Source organism: Bufo bufo, chromosome 2 (assembly GCF_905171765.1).
Source record: "Bufo bufo chromosome 2, aBufBuf1.1, whole genome shotgun sequence".
Taxonomy (NCBI): Eukaryota; Metazoa; Chordata; class Amphibia; order Anura; family Bufonidae; genus Bufo; species Bufo bufo.
The window spans coordinates 296,393,961-296,416,821 of NC_053390.1; the positions used below are offsets into that span (position 1 = coordinate 296,393,961).

A 22,861-nucleotide genomic window follows, 5' to 3' on the forward strand; every position below is an offset into this window, starting at 1 on the left:
CTTAAGGGTAGGAATTGAGGCTAGGATTTCTTCCCTAGAAGTTCCCACAGCCAGGTGTTCTTCCAACTGGTCTAGCCATATTGACAGGGATCTTGATGTGCAGGTAGCTGCTATACTGGGCCTGAGCATGGCTGTGTTTGTCTCCCAGGTACGTTTTAAAAGCCCCTCACACTTTTTATCCATGGGGTCCTTGAGCAGGCCCATGTCCTCAAAGGGGAGACACGTCTTTTTGGAAATTCTGGCGACCGGCGCATCAATTCTAGGTGTTTTATCCCATAGAACTGAATCCTCTTCCAGGAATGGGTATTTCCTCTTAAAGGAGACCGGTATTAAATTCTTTTTCTCCGGATCTTTCCATTCCTTTTTAATTAATGCTTTGATATTATTATGGACGGGAAAAACTTTCCTCTTTTTTTCTCCCAGTCCCTGGAACATCTTGTCCTGCACGGACTGAGGCTCCTTGGTCTCTTCAATTTCCATTGTGGCCCTGATGGTCCTTAATAACCTCGCGGTCTCTTCTGGGCTACAGAGGGGTTTCCCTGATTCCTCCTCAGAGGATCCGGATTCCTCAAGAGACGCTCCCTCTCCCTCTTCAGAGTCAGGCTCAGGCTGATGCGACCCCTGGGATTTTTGCGAGGTGGAGGGCTGAGGAGAGCATGGAGGGAGTCTAGCAACAATTGCTGAATTCACCTCCTCTTTAATCATACCCCGGATGGATTCCAGAAGAGAGGGCGATTCATCCGACACTATCTTGTCCGTACACTTAGGACATAGTGATTTTTTTGTTTTGGAGGGTAGGGATTTTTTACACACAGCACATCTCTTTTTAGACAAAGAGTCCCCAGATCTTCTGGTGCTGGTATCGTGGCCCTGAAAGGTAATTGAATCTATTTTAGGGCATGTCCGTAATAGCTACACTACCACCAGCACCACTAGTGAGGGAACGTGGGAAATCGTGTGTAATATTCCACCCCCCCCTCCGGATTAAAACATAAGGGAAGGAGGCTTACCGGGCTCTGGGCGGCAGGATCCACAGGTTTGCGAGTCTCAGGAGCTTCCACGGGAGTCGACATGACAGCAAGTGAAGCAGGACGCCGACTCCTCGCTTCCTCGCTCTATATCCGCCAGTCCTCTGACGTCACACGCCACCGGAAGTGACGCCGAGGACTGGCGAGCTCACAACCGCCTGTGCGTGCGCATGCGCGCTTGATCCCTCGTTCCTTAACGAAGAGAAGGAACGGAGGCCCGTGGCTGCCTTCATAGACGGACTTATGCCTAAGGTGCAGGGCAGTCCGATACCCCCACCTCTGCACGGCCCTCCCAGACAGGGGAATCCTCCAGGCCGTGCGATTTACCCCCCACCATAGCAGGAGCGGCTTCCACACGATCCCGAGGACAGGAAACAACAAACTGAAGCCGGTAAGGGGAGGGGGCCTTTTAAACTTAAGCTTCTACGTTGTTTCCTGTCCTGGGGAGGCGGGGACACCCTGATGGAGTGCCGTTGTGGAGGCGCCGGGGAAAATATAGGATTTCCCATACGTTTCAAAGTGCGAGCCCTCCAAAACGTCCGAATCCGAGTCAGACACCAGATTGCGCCTATCGGATGATTTGAGGAGGGTTTTTAGGGGGGGTGACTCCCGGGAAGTTAGTGCGGACTGGACTTCTTCTTTAACTCATGTCCTGATATCCTCCAGGAAACTAGAGGATTCAGCTTTTACCACATTAGAAGTACATTCTTTACATAAGGGTTTAGCTCGTAAATTAGGCAAACGCTTAGAACACCTCTTTCTTGGAGCTGCAGCAGAATCCTTTTCTCCGTGAAGTATAAGAGAGAAGGATCAGCTAACCAGGGTATAGGGGCGATACACCATGTTCCTGATACCAGGCTACTCACAACTCCTGGATTTGTTGAAGGCTTGGCTCCAGAGCCCGGCGTGATTGGGGCGCTCATCTGTACCCACTCCCGTCCGCCAGCAGACACTGCTCTTCTCCTTTTGCAGAAGAATTGCGCTGTCTGGACGCCATTGAGCAGGTCCTGCGGTCTTGAATGTCTCCTGTGACCTGAGGCGCCCGGAGATTACAGCATGACGACCTCAGGCTCTGCCCCCCAGCGTCTGACATCACGCGCCGGTGGCTGGAGGGAGCACATCACAGTTTCGCTCCAGCCACCATCTTCCTTCCCCTCTGCATGTAATCCCCCTGGACCACAGCAGAAGGGATCTTCGCATGGGACAGCCACCATATGCACAGGCACCCAGAAGAGGAGGGAGAGCCGCACTCCGGATCCGACCTCGGCCTGTCTATGTGTCTGCACAGGTGGGCCCCAAAGAGCCTCCATGCACCTCTCCTGCTTCCTATCCTGGTAGGACAGGAAGAACACTGGTGGTGGAGGGGAGGGTGAGATTTAGGCTCCATTCACACGTCCGTGGTGTGTTGCGGACCCGCAACACACCCGCCCGGCACCCCTATAGAAATGCCTATTCTTGTCCGCAAGCTGCGGACAAGAATCTGACATGTTCCATCTTTTGCGGAGCTGCGGACCTGAAGATCGGGGCCGCGCTCCGCAAATGCGGATAGCACACTGTGTGCTGTCCGCATCCATTCCGTCCCCATAGAAAATGAATGGGTCCGCACCCATTCCGCAAAATTGCGGAACGAATGCGGACCCATTTGCAGACGTGTGAATGGAGCCTTAAACCTCTGTTTTCCTGTCCTATCAGAGGAAGTCAGAGTCAGGATGTGGTGTCATGGGGACGACTAGGGAAAAGGTCCTAATCTACTTGTGTGTCATCCATCTGTACGTCACACAGTAACCTACCCCCCGTGTGCTGCCATCCATCTGTACGTCACACAGTAACCTACACCCCGTGTGCTGCCATCCATCTGTACGTCACACAGTAACCTACACCCCGTGTGCTGCCATCCATCTGTACGTCACACAGTAACCTACCCCCCGTGTGCTGCCATCCATCTGTACGTCACACAGTAACCTACCCCCCGTGTGCTGCCATCCATCTGTACGTCACACAGTAACCTACCCCCCGTGTGCTGCCATCCATCTGTACGTCACACAGTAACCTACACCCCGTGTGCTGCCATCCATCTGTACGTCACACAGTAACCTACCCCCCGTGTACTGCGATCCATCTGTACGTCACACAGTAACCTACCCCCCGTGTGCTGCCATCCATCTGTACGTCACACAGTAACCTACCCCCCGTGTGCTGCCATCCATCTGTACGTCACACAGTAACCTACCCCCCGTGTGCTGCCATCCATCTGTACGTCACACAGTAACCTACACCCCGTGTGTTGCCATCCATCTGTACGTCACACAGTAACCTACCCCCCGTGTGCTGCCATCCATCTGTACGTCACACAGTAACCTACCCCCCGTGTACTGCGATCCATCTGTACGTCACACAGTAACCTACCCCCCGTGTGCTGCCATCCATCTGTACGTCACACAGTAACCTACCCCCCATGTACTGCGATCCATCTGTACGTCACACAGTAACCTACCCCCCGTGTGCTGCCATCCATCTGTACGTCACACAGTAACCTACCCCCCATGTACTGCGATCCATCTGTACGTCACACAGTAACCTACCCCCCGTGTGCTGCCATCCATCTGTACGTCACACAGTAACCTACCCCCCCGTGTGCTGCCATCCATCTGTACATCACACAGTCAGTAACCTACCCCCCGTGTGCATGAGAAGGCTCCTCTTCTGGGCATGCCCTATACAGTAAATGAACGATTCTCAGCAAACACAGAGGACTATCCGACCAGGGATGAACATGGGTGAATCACATCATGACCCCCATAGTGCGCCTTACAGATGCAGCAGGGGACGAGTGATGACATTTACACAGATGCAGACCCTGGGATCTCAGCTTACATACGTGCCTCTCTCTCCAGCCCTTCTCCTGCTGTTTACAGGCTATAGAGGTGAAGTACTGGTATAGGGGACATGACTGCTGCGCTGTATACCTGCACGTCACACCATCTGGAGACACTGGTACAATTTTGAATCATTTTGGACAGCCCTTCTAACGTTTATAGTTCCAGTATAGGGAGGAAGTGCCTATAGCAACTAATCAGTGTCTGAAAAATCAGAGCAGCGACCTGCGCAGAGGCTCCATGCTTGTTGAAAAGCCGGCCACACACACGTAAGGATAAGCAGGAAGGCCATCGTCCCATATTACTGCACCAGACGAAACTGGCCGATCAGGGAGGTATAAAAGTGTCAGATGATCGGCCGCATTCATCTGATCGTGCCAAACACTCACACTTCTCAGCCAAAAATCCAACCTGACAGATCCCATCGTTTGCATAGGACTGCTGCACGATTGTCCAAAAAAAAATATCAAAATCGGCCATTTTGGCCAACACTCGTGTGTGGGGACCTGACAGAGCGCCCTGCAGGATACTAGTATCCAGGATGACGTCCGGCACCATGCTGCCAGCAGCCGACAGTCTGGGTTGCTATAGCAACGGGCACCAAGGAGAAAAGTGACAGCAAACTGAGGGCTAAACTTTCCAGGGAGAAATGCCCAGCAACGCCAGCACTGCCATGTGCCCTGCACACTGGACACAACAGCCTGCGGAGTGCACGCATGCCCTCCTAGGCACCTCAGCACACGGTGCGTTACTTGCAAACCTCCCCAGCTAGTATATAGGTCACTCTGCAGCTCCTGGTAAGCAGAGCACAGCGTCCATTACTACTGGCAGAGGTGACAGGCACCCCGGAGTCCTGACTTACCTGCACTCTATCCCTCACTTCTGCTTCTGTTTCCGCTCCCCCTTCAGCCATAGTTTCCCGAGCTCTCCTTCTCCTTCTAGTCTGTTAAAGGATTCAGAGCTCGCTGCAGGCGGGAGTTTCGGCCACAGCGCCCCCTGGCGGCCAGGCGGAGCTTAGACAGCGACTTCCCCAGCAATGAATTCCTGGTGTGTTCCTAGCAAAGATTTCTTTTAGGTACTTTCACACTAGCGTTCAAGCTTTCCGGTATTGAGTTCCGTCCTAGGGGCTCAATACCGGGAAAAAACGCATCAGTTTTGTCCTAATGCATTCTGAATGGAAAGCAATCCGTTCAGTAAGCATCAGGATGTCTTCCGTTCCGTCCCTTTTACAGTATTTTCTCCAGCCAAAATTCAGGAACACTTGCCGGAATGCCGGATCCAGTGTTCCGTTAGATTTCCCTACCCTTGTCACTTCTAGCCGCACCGGACATGACGCGTGGAGGCGCAACAACGGGGTAGGGAAATTTCATAGCAGAGTTAGCTGGACACCGGCCGACACTGCGCATGCGCTGGTAGCCTCACCAGCGGTTAGGGTAGGGAAAAATTACGGGCCAGTGCTTTTTCCCTACCCTAACCGTTGTTGAGGCTACCAGCGCATGCGCAGTGTCGGCCGGTGTCCAGCTGAGAACATCCATCCGATCACCGCGCCTGTGCACTGGCCCGTAATTTTTCCCTACCCTAACCGCTGGTGAGACTCCCGGCGCATGCGCAGTGTCGGCCGGTGTGCAGCTAACTCTGCTGCGACATGCCCTCCTGAATTCATCTCCTAAGCCCCCTGCTCCATATCTTAATCAGAGACAACTGGAAGAGGAGGAGAGAAAATGGCCGCTATTGATGGCCAACTCAGACGGACTGTGGTATCTGTTATTTTGTGCTATGGTATTGCTGACCCCCTACTTTTGTTGCCCCGCCTCCTGTCAATTTAGACCTTCCTATAACATGGGGCCACTTTTAGGTAATTTTTCCAGGGCCACTTTAGGTTGCCAATCTTCCCCTCCCCTCATGAGTAGTGTTGAGCGAACTTCTGTTTTAAGTTCGGCGTCTAAAGTTCGGCTTCCGGTTAGCGGAGAATCCCGATATGGATTCCGAATTCCGTTGTGGTCCGTGGTAGTAGGAATCAATAATGGCCGATTATTGATTCCGCTACCACGGACCACAACGGAATTCGGAATCCATATCGGGATTCTCCGCTAACGGGAAGCCGAACTTAAAACAGAAGTTCGCTCAACACTACTCATGAGTGCTCCCCCTACAGTATGAGACCCCCCCCCCCCCCCCTAAGTGCCCCCATACACAGTGATGCTACCGTATTACCTCCCAATTAAATACCTATCCTACACATTCCCATGATAAATGGTACAGCGCATGTCTGCTCTGGTTCCCGATCAGTGCTGTCTGTGGCTCGGCACAGCAGGCACGATGATGTCACTTTGTCAAAGCTGACGACTCACTGCTTCACCAATGTATTCGACTATATTTGTATCCTGTGGATGCAGATACAGTTGAAGGGACCGTGGGACAGAGGGTGAAATTCAGGACGATTGGGAGGCATGGCCTCTCAGAACTCCCAGATCGGTCTTCAGAAAAGTTGGCAAGTATAAGCTGATTGCTCGAATGGTGAACATGTAGGATTTGTCTGGAGGGGGCTGACAGATACAAAGGAGCAAAGTTAGCATCACACAAATATGAGAGTGAATTCACATGCAGCAGATTTGTTGCAGAAATTTCCTCAACTGAAAATGGGATAAATGCATGATGGCCACTAGAGTTGGGGTCCTGAGTACCCAATTCCTCTTCACTGCACAAATGTAGGAGTTTGAGTGAGAGGGGATTACAGATACATGGTGTGGCCCCCAGCAATCAAGTATTTATCCTTGTGCAAAGGTTATAAATGGGCTGATCCCAAAGCATCCCCCTACTAGTACCCCTAGCAGACAGCTGTTCTACTCACCCCTTTTCTCCAGCATCATTCTCTGCGCGCTGGTCTGTTCCAGCAGCCATAACGGGCTAGTATACCCCACATGACTGTGCCCCCGGAGGACTAACACTGAGAACACTCCTTAGATGTAGCTGCCATACACCAGCATGGCACTGTGTAGGTCACAGTGTCAGTGATGTGCACGGCATGTCACCACTGCAGCCAATCACTGTTCATATGCCATACACCGGCATGTCACCACTGCAGTCTGTAAACAAGCAGTGGCAGGAGGACCGGACCAGTGCTGCAGAGAACGGCACTCGAGTAAGGCGTGACTTTAAGGCCTCTTTCACATGAGCGTGTCCGGATGCGTTGCGGCAAACCCGCGCGAGTAGGTACGCAAATGCAGTCATTTTTGACTGCGATTGCGTTCCGTTGTTCAGTTTTTATCGCGCGGGTGCAATGCGTTTTGCACGCGCGTGATAAAAAACTGAATGTGGTACCCAGACCAGAACTTCTTCACAGAAGTTCAGGTTTGGGTTCAAGGTTGTGTAGATGTTATTATTTCCCCTTATAACATGGTTATAAAGGAAAATAATAGCATTCTGAATACAGAATGCATAGTACAATAGCGCTGGAGGGGTTAAAAAAATAAATAATAATAATTAAACTCACCTTAATCCACTTGTTTGCGCAGCCGGCATCTCTTCTGTCTTCATCTGTGAGGAAAAGGACCTTTGATGACATCACTGCGCTCATCACATGGTCCATCACACGATCTTTTACCATGACGATGGATCATGTGACGGACCATGTGATGAGCGTAGTGACGTCATCAAAGGTCCTATTCCTCAAAGAAGAAGACAGAAGAGATGCCGGGCTGCGCGAACAAGTGGATTAAGGTGAGTTAAATTTTTATTTTATTTTTAACCCCTCCAGCGCTATTTTACTAAGCATTCTGTATTCAGAATGCTATTATTTTCCCTTATAACCATGTTATAAGGGAAAATAATAAAGATCGGGTCCCCATCCCGATCGTCTTCTAGCAACCGTGCGTGAAAATCGCACCGCATCCGCACTTGCTTGCGATTTTCTCGCAGCCCCATTCACTTCTATGGGGCCTGCGTTGCGTGAAAAACACACAATATAGAACATGCTGCGATTTTCACGTAACGCAAAAGTGATGCGTGAAAATCACCGCTCATGTGCACAGCCCCATAGAAATGAATGGGTCCGGATTCAGTGCGGGTGCAATGCGTGAGGTGAACGCATTGCACCCGCGCGGAAATCTCGCCCGTGTGAAAGAGGCCTAACAGTATTTTATCTTAGGCTAGTGAAGGGCCTGTCTAAGACTTTTTATTATCTCAGAGAACTCCTTTATCTCTGGCACAAGACAGATGTTTGCTTCACAAGTGTACCTGGCAGACAGTTATATTGTATACAGGCAGGTGTCTGGCAAATCCAAATATACAGACAGCTTTTTTGCACATGAATGTCATATTTTAATGCCTTAACGACCCAGGACGAGAATGCTCATCCTAAAGGGCCGGTACTTTTTTGTCCTACGGTCCTTCTGTTCCCCCATGTGCGGTGCCGCGATCAGCGGCAAGAATCCAGCTGTTACTGACAGCCGAATCCCTGCTGCATCCACCAGCATCGGTGATAGCGCAGATGCCGGTGGATTAACCCCTCATATGCCGTGGTCAGTGCTGACCGTGGCATATGATTAGTTTGCACTCCCTCTCCTTTGGCATCCGGTCCCCTCGCTGCGGTGGCGGGGACCCGATGGTTGCCATGGCAGCACCAAGCCATTCCAAGGCCTTGGGGCCCGGCATGTACAGGCCTATGAGGCCCAGTGTAATACACTGATAGTCAATGCAGTACAATACAGATGTATTGTGCTGCATTGAAACAGGGATCAGACCCTCTAATGTTGAAGTCCCAGAGTGGGACAAAAATAGAAAATTATAAAAGTGAAAAAAAAGTGTTTTTAACAATAAAAAAATTAAAGTTTAAATTAAAAAAAAGGTCCCTTTCCCATAAAAAGAGACATATAAAATTGTAAAAAATAAAATAAAAAACAGACATATTAGGTATCACCGCGTGCGTAACAACTTTCTCTATAAAAATATCACATGATCCACCCCGTCTGGTCAACACCGTAAAAATGTTTTATAAAAACTATGCTAAAAAAAAGCAATTTTTTATCATCTTACATCACAAAAAGTCATACACACCCCAAAATCATTCCAATCAAACTGTTATCTCATCCTGCAAAAAATGAGACCCTACCTAGGACAATCGCCCAAAAAATAAAAAAAAATATGGCTCTCAGAATATGGAGACACTAAAACATGATTTGTTTAGTTTAAAAAAATGATGCTATTGTGTAAAACTTAAATAAACCAAAAAATATACATATTAGGTATCGCTGCGTCCGTAAGAACCTGCTGTATAAAAATTTCACATGACCTAAACCCTCAGGTCAACACCATAAAAAATAAAAACGGTATCAAAAAAGCCATTTTTGTCACCTTACATCACAAAAAGTGTAATACCAAGCGATCAAAAAGACATATGCACCCTAAAATAGTACCAATCAAACCATATTCTCATACCGAAAAAAAAATGAGACCCTACATAATACAGTCCCCCAAAAAAAAAAAAAAAGGCTTTATTATGTAAAAACAACCAAAAATGTGTCATATTTGTTATTGTCGCGTCCGTAACAACCTGCTCTATAAAAATATCACATGATCTAACCTGTTAGATGAACACTGTAAATAACAAAAAATAAAAACGGTGCCAAAACAGCTATTTTTTGTTACCTTGCCTCACAAAAAGTGTAATATAGAGCAACCAAAAATCATATGTACCCTAAAATAGTACAAACTGCCACCTTATCCCGTAGTTTCCAAAATGGGGTAATTTTTAGGGAGTTTCTACTCTAGGGGTGCATCAGGGGGGCTTCAAATGTGACATGGCAGCTTAAAATTATTCCAGTAAAATCTGCCTTCCAAAAACCATATGGCGTTCCTTTCCTTCTGCGCCCTGCCGTGTGTCCGTACAGCAGTTTATGACCACATATGGGGTGTTTCTGTAAACTACAGAATCAGGGCAATAAATATTGAGTTGTGTTTGCCTGTTAACCCTTGCTTGGTTACTGGAAAAAATTGATTAAAATGGAAAATCTGCCAAAAAAGTGAAATTCGGAAATTTAATCTCCATTTTTCTTTAATTCTTGTGGAACACCTAAAGGGTTAACAAAGTTTGTAAAATAAGTTTTGAATACCCTGAGGGGTGTAGTTTCTAAAATGGGGTAATTTTGGGGTGGTTTTTATTATGTAAGCCTCACAAAGTGACTTCAGACCTGAACTGGTCCTTAAAAAGTGGGTTTTGGAAATTTTCTGAAAAATTTAAAGATTTCCTCCTACAGTTTTGGGGGTGCATACGCCAATCTTTCCACACTTTTGCGACTTACAGCGAAGTAAGTTGCTTGTGCTTTAATAAGCAATCCCACCCTCCGTGCCCCTGCGACGGACCACCAAAGACCCTTTTTTCACCATTGACTTTAACAGGGAAAATTTTTAAATCGCTCCCACTCGCACAGTTTTGAAGCTACACTCCCCAAACTCGAACCACATATTCTTGGTGTCAACCCAAATAAAAAGGTTAATTTTGCGGGGACACCCAAAAGTGTCATTCTCACAGTATTTAAGCCAGAGTACCCAAACTTGGCACAGTGGGTCATTGGGTGACAGGGGTTAAAATTGATAAAAAGTAGGCGGAGTCTACAATGGCCAATCAAATTTCAGCCATTTGTTTAAATATGAAAATTTAAAACTGCAGCTGCTCTTAGACTGTTAATGGCAGGGTCCTCAAACTTGGCACAGTTAATGGTCACTGGAGGACTGGGGTTAAAATTCTGAAAAGTGGGCGGGACCAAAAACAATAAATCAGATTTCTTTGATTGATTTAAATGGGAAAAATTAAAAATGCTGCCATTCTCACATTATTGATGTCATGGACCTCAAATATCACAAATGTGGTCATTGGGTGTTTCCACTTCGAGGTTAGAAAAAGTGGGAGGAGCCACCAACAACCAATCAAATTTCACTCATTGATTTTCAATAGAAAAAAATTAAATTGCTGCCATTTTTACACGTTAAATGCCATAATTCCCAAACCTTAAAGTGTTAGTCACTGGGTGACTGTGGTTCACAATTAGGAAAAAAAAGGGTGGGGTAACAACAGCCAATCAGATTTCAGCCATTGACCTTAATGAAAAAAAGAAAACTGCTGCTATTATCACAGTTTAAATGCCAAGTGTCCAAAACTTAGCACAATTACTCACTGGGTGACTGCAGTAAAAATTTAGGGAAAGAGGGTGGAGCCTAAAACAACCAATCAGATTTCACCTATTGACTTCAATGTAAAACTTTCAAATATTGCCATTCTCACAGTTTTAAAGCCAGAGGCCAATCACATTTCAGCCATTCGTTTTATATGGGAAAATTGAAATTGCTGCCAGGGTCCTCAAATTTGGCACAGTCAGTCATTGGGTAACTTGGGTTCAAATCTTAATAAACCAGGTTAAACAGACTTTACTTACATTTCTAGCGTTTTCAAGCCAACAGCCTGTGGTTTCTTCAGAAACTACACCACCTAGTTTAAATTGGTATTTTTTTTACAATTGAATGTCATATTTTAATTCCCAGAGATGAAGAAATAATTAAAAGTTCACTCCTCTAGCTTTCCACAATAGCAGAATTTTCCACTTTATTCAACACAGACACATGGATTACCACTAACCGCAGTGCCGTACCTGTACTTGCTGCGGTTGAAGATATAGGTGCAGCACAGCAATTGGTGGTTATCTGCATGTGGTTAATGTGGCTTTGGCTCACATGTAATAGCACCCCAAGGCCCCATGCACATGACCGTATCCGTTTTTTCGTCCGCATATAGCGTATCTGTAAACATGGATACCGTCTATGTGCGCTCCGCATTCTCCCGTTCTGCACGACCCGCCCTATGTTACAAATGCCTATTCTTGCCCACAAAAAGGACAAAAATAGAACACTTTCTTTTCAATTTTTGCAGGACGGCGGAAAGGACTTACGGATGCAGAGAGTACACTGTGTGCTGTCTGCACTTTTTTGCGGCACTACTGAAGTGCATGGGTCTACATCCGATCTGCAAAACATGTGGATCAGATGTGAACCAAAAGTATGGTCGTGTGCATGGGGCCTAACAGGATTTTTTTTCCCTCATAAGACAATGGAAACTGAAGTAGAGAACTGCAATAAAGCTATCAGACCAATATGCAATGTATACTTCTATTATGGTAGACAACACATCATCTTAAGCTCTCCTAGCTTACAAAATAAGGTTATATAGAGAAATACATAGATATGTATGCACTGTCATTGAAAATGTGGACACACTTGTTCCAAAAGATGCAGCAGTTTACATCCTCATAACTTTGAAAGCCCTAGATGAAGCCAAGTTCAGTCGGTCTGCCCTCATTCCAGGGGAGCCATGGGCAGTGTTTCCGGCATCATCACGTGGAGATGTACAGAAGAATGTCTGAGCATGGAAATCGCCATCCGATGACCTTAAAGGGGGTGTTTTCTCAGTGTGGAACATGTTACCTAAGGAATAAATCATTGTGATTAGTCACGACGGGGAGATGCTGTGACGGCCATGCGGGCATCAGAAGCGACTGCGGGGCCGGCGGGCGAGGTAAGTACAATCTGTGTGAGGGGCCCGGGCATTTGGGGGGGCATTATAGGGGTTGGATAACCCCTTTAAGGGCTCTTTCACACCTGCGTTGTTGTGTTCCGGCATAGAGTTCCGTCGTCGGGGCTCTATGCCGGAAGAATCCTGATCAGGATTATCCTAATGCATTCTGAATGGAGAGAAATCCGTTCAGGATGCATCAGGATGTCTTCAGTTCCGGAACGGAACGTTTTTTGGCCGGAGAAAATACCGCAGCATGCTGCGCTTTTTGCTCCGGCCAAAAATCCGGAACACTTGCCGCAAGGCCGGATCCGGAATTAATGCCCATTGAAAGGCATTGATCCGGATCCGGCCTTAAGCTAAACGTTGTTTCGGCGCATTGCCGCATCCGACATTTAGCTTTTTCAGAGTGGTTACCATGGCTGCCGGGACGCTAAAGTCCTGGCAGCCATGGTAAAGTGTAGTGGGGAGCGGGGAGCAGTGTACTTACCGTCCGTGCGGCTCCCCGGGCGCTCCAGAGTGACGTCAGGGCGCCCCAAGCTCATGGATCATGTGATCACATGGATCACGTCATCCATGCGCATGGGGCGCTCTGACATCATTCTGGAGCGCCCGGGGAGCCGCACGGACTGTAAGTATACCGCTCCCCCGCTCCCCACTACTACTATGGCAACCAGGACTTTAATAGCGTCCTGGGTGCCATAGTAACACTGAACGCATTTGGAAGACGGTTCCGTCTTCAAATGCTTTCAGTACACTTGCGTTTTTCCGGATCCGGAGTGTAATTCCGGCAAGTGGAGTACACGCCGGATCCGGACAACGCAAGTGTGAAAGAGGCCTAAGGCTATACATTAATACATTTTCCTAATGTTATATTCTTTATTTATTATTTATTTTACAATTATTTTCATTAGCGATAGCAAATCATTTTTCATGGCACAACGAGGATGGAGACTCAATGAAATCACAGGAACCAACACAGGTAATGCTTCTGGAGGCTGCCTGCACACAATGTGGATTACCTGTGGGATTTTCGTGCAGAAAAAACGTAGCACAATACAGTACCAGCAAAGTATATGAGATTATTCAAATCTCAAGTACACTTTGCCTTTTTCTTAGGTGCAGAAATTGCGGATTTTGAAATCTGCATCATGTCAATTGTTGTTTTTTACTTATGTGGATTTTACCCTTTTCAATGAAATCTGCACCAAAAAACGCATAAAAATTGCACACAAAAAAAAACTGAGCGAGTGCATTGTGGGAATCACGCTCTGTGTGTGAGCGAGATCCTCCGAAATTATTTATAGTGCTATGTGCCTCTGCTTGACCTTACTATGTGCCTTAGGCCTCTTTCACAAGGCCGTTTTTTTTTCCCGTTTTGCGGGCCGTTTTTTGCGGTCCGTATACGGTCCGTTTACGGAACCATTCATTTCAATGGTTCCGCAAAAAAAACGGAATGTGTTCCGTATGCATTCCGTTTACGTATTTCCGTTCCGTTTAAGGATAGAACATGTCCTATATTTGGCCGCAAATCACGTTCCGTTGCTCCATTAAAGTCTATGGGTCCGCAAAAAAACGGAATGCATACGGAAATGCATCCGTATGTCTTCCGTATCCGTTCCGTTTTTTGCGGAACCATCTATTGAAAATGTTATGCCCAGCCCAATTTTTTCAATGAAATTACTGTACACTGTATATGCCATACGGAAAAACGGAACGGAAACACAACGGAAACAAAAAACGGAACAACGGATCCGTTTAAAACGGACCGCCAAACACTGAAAAAGACATACTGTCGTGTGAAAGAGGCCTTAGGCAGAGGATCTCAATACCGTAATTAAACAGATCCGTTTTGATTTTGTATATGCATCTGCTGTCCGCATCTTTTACCTGCCCCATTGAAATGAATGTGTCCACACACGAGCCGCAAAAAATGCGACTCGGATGCGGACCACAACAACGGTCGTGTGCATGAGGCCTTACATTGTTTTTAGTGATGGATCCGTTTTTATGACCGGATACAAAACCACAGCTTGCAGCACTTTTTTGTGTTCGGTCACAAAACGGAATGCTGCTGGAGCGGAAGACATCCTGATGCATCCTGAACGGATCTCTTTCTATTCAGAATGCATGAGGAAACGGAAGAAAAATGTTGGTACTAAGATCTTCTGCCGGATCTTAAAGGGACACTGACAGGCCCTATAAACATATTTAGGTATTCCTATGCAGTCATAGATCTATTAAAGTGTATTCCAACGATATAAGAGTACCCCCTGTCCGCATTGTAAACCATGTAAAAACAACTTTATATTGATCTGTCAATCACATTTCTTTATGCCCAAGGGGCGTTTTTTCACATTTCTTTATGCCCAAGGGGTGTTTTTTCTCCTACCTTCGTGCCCAGCCGCGCCTCAACTGTCGCTTCCTAGCGTCGCCCAGCTCATTATTATTCACTGCGCTGGGCGGCTCATCGGCCTCAGTCGGACCATCTGCGCATGCACCGGCACCCCCCCAAGCCTGTAATTGAATCCAGCGCCCGAGAGAAGAGCGCTGGATTCAATTACAGGCTTGGGAGGGTGCCGGCGCATGTGCAGATGGTCCGATTGAGGCCGATGCCCATTAGTATCTATCGGGCATGCCCGGCAACTGACAGGATCGGGGAATGTAAGAGCCGCCCAGCGCAGTGAATAATAATGAGCTGGGCGGCGCTAGGAAGCGACAGTTGAGGCGCGGCTGGGCACGAAGGTAGGAGAAAAAACGCATAAAGAAATGTGATTGACAGATCAATATAAAGTTGTTTTTACATGGTTTACAATGCGGACAGGGGGTACTCTTATATCATTGGAATACACTTTAATAGATCTATGACTGCATAGGAATAACTAAATATGTTTATAGGGCCTGTCAGTGTCCCTTTAAAAGGACCTTTCATCTATTTTACTTATAGAAGCTAAATACCTGTACTTGCGCTGATGCTGCCACAAGTTTTTTTTTTTTAAACATCGCCCCTACGCCCCGCTGTGCCCGCCTAAAGTTTTTCGCACTCAGTATGCTAATACTGAGCATCAGAACAAGGCGGAGGAAACGCCAGGGTTTCTCAATGGGCGTCTCCTTCTCTCTGGCTGTGCCGTGATCCAATCACATCGGAGAGCGTCACAGCCAGGGAGATTTTTCCCGCAAGTACAGGTATTTAGCTCCTATAAGTAAAACAGATGAAAGGTCCTATTTAATACCGGAAAACAACAACAACAAAGCGTTACTTTCAGATTTTTACGCCTTAATTGTAGAGCAATTTTGGCGCAAAGTAATGCATCTTAGGCCCAACCCTCCACCCCTTCCTGCTAAACTCTAGTCCCCTTTCAACCATGTTGGAACTGAAACTCTAGATGCGCAAGATTGCGCCATTTGTGCTGTTTTTAGGCAGATTTGTGGAGCAGTGACATTGGGCCAAAGTGTTAAAACCCCCTGAATATGTGTCTAGATCAATGCGGTTTACAACGTGGAAAGGGTTGGGCACCTCTGCTGTACACTATGTCATTTTTATATATTGCTCCCTTCAAGGAAATGAGACATTGTCGTCCACTATGTACCTGCCTCTATAGCTATTTCTCCTTTCACATACACATACTATGTATTTCTTCCTCCCTGTGGTTACCCGTTGTAAATCCAAAAGGCCCAGACTGGTCCTGATGAGCTCTCTCTCTACGTGTAGAAGCCTCCCTATTCGTCACAGCAACATTGCGGAGTCGTAATCCGTCATACATTCCCTGCAGCTTATTATACTGGCGGTTCCGCTCCATCAGTTTCTCGGAAAGTTCGCTGTATTTCCTCTTGTATTCCTCCAGGATTTTCTTCAGCGAGTTCACTTCCCCCTTCATGGCTACTAACTCCGATTCCTTGCTTTGAACTTCATGAGCATAAAGTTTTTCCACATGCTTCAGATGCCCTTCTGCCTGGCTGTAGTTGTACTCCTGGTACAGTCGCTCCTGGTAAACCTGGATACAAATTCAAAGCACGGCCTGAGTGACAGGAGTCCGTGGCATTGGACTGTGCTGTTATCATTACACACAAGAAGATTTATGACTTATTTATGCAGTCCTGCCAGCTTTCTGGTGTAGTTGCATTACAAAGAATGGCGTAACAATGAAGCCCTCTGGCATTTCCTTCTGCAATTACCACCACAAGCAATGCGCTTTTTATTGAGGAGCTAAAAACATGGGGGCAGACTGATGAAACTGTCTAAAGGAAAAACTACCAATCACAGTGCAGTTTTCAGGTTTATGAAAGCAGAATACGAAATGAAAGCTCAGCTCTGATTGGTTGCTGACAAGAAAGACAGCTTTCCTATAGACAATTTCACCTCCTGACCTAGGAACATGCTAGCACAGGGATCAGCAACTTCCAGCGCTCCAGCTGCTGTAAAACTACAACTCCCAGCATGCACACTTACTCAGCTGTTCTTGTAACTCCCATAAAAGTCAAGGGAGGATTCAGGGAGTTGTAGCTTCAGAACAGATTGAGTGCTGGAGGTTAGTGATCCATGGGATAGGATAAACTGTAAGGCCTCTTTCACACGGGCGTGTCCGGATTAGGTCCGGATGCGTCCCGGTGCATTGCGGAAAACCCGTGCGAGTAGGTACCCAATTGCAGTCAGTTTTGACTGCGATTGCGTTCCGATGTTCAGTTTTTATGTTTTGCACACGCGTGATAAAAAAACCGACTGTGGTACCCAGACCCGAACTTCTTTACAGATATTCAGGCTTGGGTTAGTTGTAGTGTAGATTGTATTATTTCCCCTTATAACATGGTTATAGGGGAAAATAATAGCATTCTGAATACAGAATGCATAGTACAATAGGGCTGGAGGGGTTAAAAAATAAAATAAAAATTTAACTCACCTTAATCCACTTGTTCGCGCAGCCCGCATCTCTTCTGTCTTCATCTGTGAGCAATAGGACCTTTGATGACGTCACTGCGTTCATCACATGGTCCATCACATGGTCCATCACATGATCCATCACCATGGTGATGGATCATGTGATGAGCGTAGTGACGTCATCAAAGGCCCTATTGCTCACAGATAAAGACAGAAGAGATGCCGGCTGCGCGAACAAGTGGATTAAGGTGAGTTAAATTATTTTATATTTTTTTTAACCCCTCCAGCCTTATTGTACTATGCATTCTGTATTCATGTTATAAGGGGAAATAATAATGATCGGGTCCCCATCCCGATCGTCACCTAGCAACCGTGCGTGAAAATCGCACCGCATCCGCACTTGCTTGCGGATGCTTGCGATTTTCACGCAACCCCATTCATTTCTATGGGACCTGCGTTACGTGAAAAACGCACAAAGAGGAGCATGCTGCGATTTTCACGCAACGCATAAGTGATGCGTGAAAATCACAACTCATGTGAACAGCCCCATAGAAATGAATGGGTCAGGATTCAGTGCGGGTGCAATGCGTTCAACTCACGCATCACATCCACGCGGAATACTCGCCCGTGTGAAAGGGGCCTAAGGCCTCTTTCACACGAACGATACGGTGATGGCCCGGAGTCTCAAACTGGCTCCAATGCCCATCACTATCACTACCAATACAGGCCAGCGGGTGGTAGCACTGTACTGGTATATAGTAAATGGTGTTTTCTGTGATGGATAATTACCCATCACAGAATATAATTGGCAATCCAATGATCGCTAGTTATAGTCACCCAGGGTTACTTAAAAAAAGTAAAAAATAAAATTAAAAAATTAAAATATAAAAGTTCAAATCACCCTCCCCTTTCCCCAAAATAAAAATAAACAATAAAAAAAAAACTAACAGGCATCACTAGTTCGGAAAATGCCTGTACTATTAAAGTATAACAATATTTATCCCATATGGCGAATGGCGTAATGAAAAAAAAATAGCTAGTTTACCATTTTTGTCACTTCACCTGCCCACAACAATTGAATAAAGAGTGATTACCTAAAAAGTCACACACACCTCAAAAAGGTATCACTGAAAAGGACAGATCTCCCCACAAAAAATGAGCTCTCAAACAGCTCTGTACACATAACTACAAAAAAGTTATAGGGGTCAGAATACGACGATGAAAATGAAAAAAACCTTTTTTTTTTCAAGGTTTTTATTTTTTTCAGTATTAAAACGCAAGGAAAAAATATACAAGTGAAGGTATTGTTGTAATCATACTGACCTGGAGAATGAAAAAGGTCAATTGTGAGGCGGAATTGTGTTTTTTTTTTCTTTCAATTCCACCCCATTTAGATTTTTTTTTCCAGTTCCCCACTTCATCATAAGCAATATTAAATGGTGCCATTAGAAGGTACAACTTGTCTCACAAAAAAAACAAGCCCTTATATGGCTATGTAAATGGAAAAATAAAAAAAGTTATGCCTCTGGGAAGGCAGGGAGTGAAAGACGAAAACACAAAAAATGGAAAATCGCAGGGTCCCCGAAGGCAGTGGTCCCAACCACCAAGTTGCAGCCCAGTGGGCCAGTTGGTACTGGTCCACGGGGAGCGCCGTTGTTGAGCAGCGGGGACGGGAACTATTGGTTCCTGTGCCCTGCCATTTAGCCTCAAAGGCTGAAGGCCGCTAGGCCTATGAGTGTCACGAGGGTGTCGAGGACCACGCCTGACTCCGTTATACCCTGGGTCAGGAAGTCGCAGCGGTTGGCTGCACGCTCTATTTAAGATAGGGCTGTTTTCCTTATGGTAGCTTTCTGGGTTTGCTTAGCAAACCCTTTTGGCTCACTCAGGGATCCGTAGCTCCTTCTCCTCAGCTGTTCCTTGTCCAGTACTCCCAACCTCCTTATATTTCTCTCTCACACTTCTCTGGTTGCCAGAGATAGAGCTTCCTGCCTGGACATCTATTCTGACCTTCTGGAGCTGTGTTCGCTGGTAGTTGGTCCAGTACGCTACCCTCCAGATCCCTGTTGGACCTTTTTGGTTTATTGTGGTCGCCCACCTGGGTGTATGTGTTTGTATGTTTTGTCTGTCCTCTCCCTGGTGTTTCCCTCTTAGTGATAGTGGTGTGGACTAGCAATCCCACCGGCCTGTTCACTATCCAGGGCTCATATTAGGGAAAGCCAGGGTTTAGGCACGCGATCGCCGCACGGGTGAGGAACCCGTCTAGGGACGTCAGGGCAGTCAGGTGCCAGCCGCAAGGTGAGTTAGGGGTCACCACCTTTCCCTCTCCCTTGGGCAGGGCTTTCCCTGTTTTCCTCCCTGTGCGTGTCGTCGGTCATTACAATGAGGCAGTGCTAAAGTGCAGGAGGTCGCGATTACATCATCACGACCTCCTGCATTGGGTCACAGGCGGCATGACGACATCACACCAGCAGAGACCCAGCGCAGACCGCCCTTACCGTAATGCAGGCAGCCAAGGCAGCAGCGGGGTGGAAGAATGACAGCAGGAGCGAGGTGAGTATTTTGTTCTTTTTTATTTTGTTTATGGACACTACTGGGGGCACTATTTGTAAAGAGGCACTACTGGGGGTCGGGCTATATTTAAGGAAGCCAGAATTGGGGGGCAGTTTATATAAAGAGGTCACTAATGGGGGGCAGTTTATGTAAAGAAGGCACTACTGGAGGGGCATTATACAGGTGAAACTCAAAAAATTTGAATATCGTGCAAAGTTCATTTATTTCAGTAATGCAATGTAAAAGGTGAAACTAACATGAGACTCATCACATGCAAAGCGAGATATTTCAAGCCTTTATTTGGTATAATTTGGATGATTATGGCTTACAGCTTATGAAACCCCAAAGTCACAATCTCAGGTACCCTTTGCTCAGGGGGTATGGATTAATTAGCTGACTAGAGGGTGACACTTTGAGCCTAGAATATTGAACCTTTTCACAAAATTCTAATTTTAAGTTGCATTACTGAAATAAACGAACTTTTGCACGATATTCTCATTTTTCGAGTTTCACCTGTATGTAAAGAGGTCACTGCTGGGGGGGCATTATATGTAACGAGGTCACTGCTGGGGGGGCATTATATGTAACGAGGTCACTGCTGGGGGGGCATTATATGTAAAGAGGCCACTGCTGGGGGCATTATATGTAAAGAGGTCACTGCTGGGGGGCATTATATGTAAAGAAGGCACTACTGAGGGGCTTTATATGTAAAGAGGGCACTACTAGTGGGGCATTATATCTACTGGGGAGTAAATCGGGATGATTATTAAGTAGAGGCATAAAAGGAGGCACAGACGTGATCTGTGCAAGGCCTCATGCACACGGCAGTTGCGCGGCCGTTCCGTGCATTGGTGACCGCAATTTGCGGTCCCCAATGCTCGGGCAACATCCTTGCCGCGGCCGGGACGGATCGAGGCCCATTCAACTTGAATGAGTCTGTGATCCGTCCGCACCGCAAAAAATTCGAACATGTTCTATTTATTTGCCGTGTGGAGGCAAGGACAGAAACACCACGGAAGCACTCCATAGTGATTCCGTGGGGTTCCATGCCTCCATTCAACACCGCAGCTGTGAATGGGTCCGCATCCGTGATGCAGGGAGCACACAGCCGATGCCTGCATATTGCGCACCCGCTGTTTGCGGGCACAATATGGCCACAGCCGGGCAATGGCTGTGTGCATGAGGCCCAAGTATGAAGAAAAATATATATATATATATATATATATATATATATATATAATTTAACTCACCTTAATCCACTTGCTCGCGCAGCCCGGCTTCTCTTCTGTCTTCTTCTTTGCTGTGTACAGGAAAAGGACCTGTGGTGACGTCACTCCGGTCATCACATGGTCCATCACCATGGTAAAAGATCATGTGATGGACCATGTGATGACAGGAGTGACGTCACCACAGGTCCTTTTCCTGTACACAGCAAAGAAGAAGACAGAAGAGAAGCGCTATTGTACTATGCATTCTGTATTAAGAATGCTATTATTTTCCCTTATAACCATGTTATAACCAGGCCCGTTTGAAACCAGCCTTATTATTGGCAATATTGTATTTTGTTATGTGTGTGACTAACCTCTGCTACATCACTCACCCCGACAAGCCCCAACCCCCCAGTCCGCGGGAAAAATGTCTTGCATGAAACCGGTCCCTGGTGCAAAAAAGGTTGGGGACCACTGCCCTAAGGGACAATCACAAAACATTTGGGCTTACACTACATATATGCGCCTTTTGTACATCAGAGAACTATCATACAATAAATGATAAATGCTCACAATTGTTTTTTGGGGAGAATGCGCTACCTCACAGAAGCACTGCTAATACAGACAAGTACAGTATGTTGCCGTGTGTATAAGCCCTATGCTTCCCTTGAATTTATATTTAATATATAATTCAATGATTTGGGCACTTTTGAGCATGAAAATGATGATAAAGTCCACCACACGTAGGCCTCATTCACATATCTGTGTCTATTTGATGTCCGTGAAAAAATCTGTCTGTGTTTCCTCTGCGAAGATGTCTGCGAAGTATCCTTGTGTCTGTTTTTGCCCTCCGTATGTCATCCTTTTTCCACGAACGCTGCTCATATGAAAATTTATTTCAAAAGCATTTCCTCAGTGGTCAGTGAAAAACGCACATAACACGGATACCATCCATGTTGTGTCTGTGATTTTCCCGGACCCATAGACTTCAATGGGCGTGTTCGGTCCACATCACTGACAAAACTAGTGCATGCCTCTGTGATTGTGTCACTGAGCCATGGTCAGTAAAAAAATACTGATGTGTGAACATATTAAAATCAATGGGTGTGTGTGTTGTCCTCAGAAAATGCGCACAGCACACGTCAGTGAAAAATGGAAATGTGTATGAGGCCTAATAGGTTTTTGAGTATTTATAGTTCATATGGTGACTTGTTCTCTCTTACCTGGTAAGTCCAGAATGCCAGTGCTCGAGAGCATATGTCTAGAACGGTCTCTGGACGTAGCCCTGCCAGCATCATGGCTTTATGTTCTTCTGCAGGGTTAAGCTCAGTGCGCACGATATCCAGTTTACTAGAAAGAGTGCTGCTGCAGGCTGGGCAAATAGTAGGGGACCGACTGAATTCTCCACTGCCATGCTGGTCACAGAAAATATGTGAACAAGCTGTGACCCAGGCACGACCAGATAACTTTGCCCGGCATTTGGGAAAGTTGCACAGTAAGAGATCATCACATACTGCCATAGCTGCTAGAAAGACACACCTAAAAAATATAAATGTATAAACTGTGCTTTAGTTGGTAGGACAAAACAGTAAACATTATATGTCAAATCAGTTTATTCTTAAAGGGGTTATCCCATCATAATGATCACTGTTAAATCTGTTAATGATTTGACAGTGATCATTTTTGTAAATATACTTTATTAACAAATTCCCACCGATTAGGAGAAAATTCATCCCCACTTACCTTATTGTTGTGACTCGGTC

General features: G+C 46.3%; 2 protein-coding genes across 3 annotated transcripts in view; both read right to left on the minus strand.

Moving 5' to 3' along the window:
* Positions 1 to 4,887, minus strand: part of TTC5 (tetratricopeptide repeat domain 5) — a 64,759-nt gene extending 59,872 nt beyond the window's left edge. The window contains exon 1 of one of the 2 annotated variants that reach the window (XM_040416776.1): positions 4,767 to 4,887. In XM_040416776.1, coding sequence (XP_040272710.1) covers positions 4,767 to 4,817 — 51 coding nt within the window. In that variant the 5' untranslated portion in view covers positions 4,818 to 4,887. The remainder of the gene's footprint in view (positions 1 to 4,766) is intronic. The other variant, XM_040416777.1, reaches the window with a different exon arrangement.
* A 7,259-nt stretch (positions 4,888 to 12,146) lies between these two features.
* On the minus strand, positions 12,147 to 22,632 carry CCNB1IP1 (cyclin B1 interacting protein 1). The gene is made up of 3 exons (XM_040420278.1): positions 22,322 to 22,632; positions 16,120 to 16,459; positions 12,147 to 12,376 (listed from the first exon to the last, which is right to left on the minus strand). Exons 1-3 carry the CDS (start codon positions 22,616 to 22,618, stop codon positions 12,192 to 12,194), a joined length of 822 nt encoding a protein of 273 aa, XP_040276212.1. The 5' UTR covers positions 22,619 to 22,632; the 3' UTR covers positions 12,147 to 12,191.
* Positions 22,633 to 22,861: the final 229 nt, after the last annotated feature.

Excerpts from the sequence above, each read along its gene's own strand:
- CCNB1IP1 (XM_040420278.1), bottom strand. The coding sequence starts at position 22,618 with ATGGCAGTATGTGATGATCTCTTACTGTGCAACTTTCCCAAATGCCGG. Across the intron at positions 16,460-22,321 it reads TGGCATTCTGGACTTACCAG|GTTTACCAGGAGCGACTGTA; the intron begins GTAAGAGAGAAC and ends ATTTGTATCCAG. Across the intron at positions 12,377-16,119 it reads GCCTTTTGGATTTACAACGG|GTAACATGTTCCACACTGAG; the intron begins GTAACCACAGGG and ends TTTATTCCTTAG.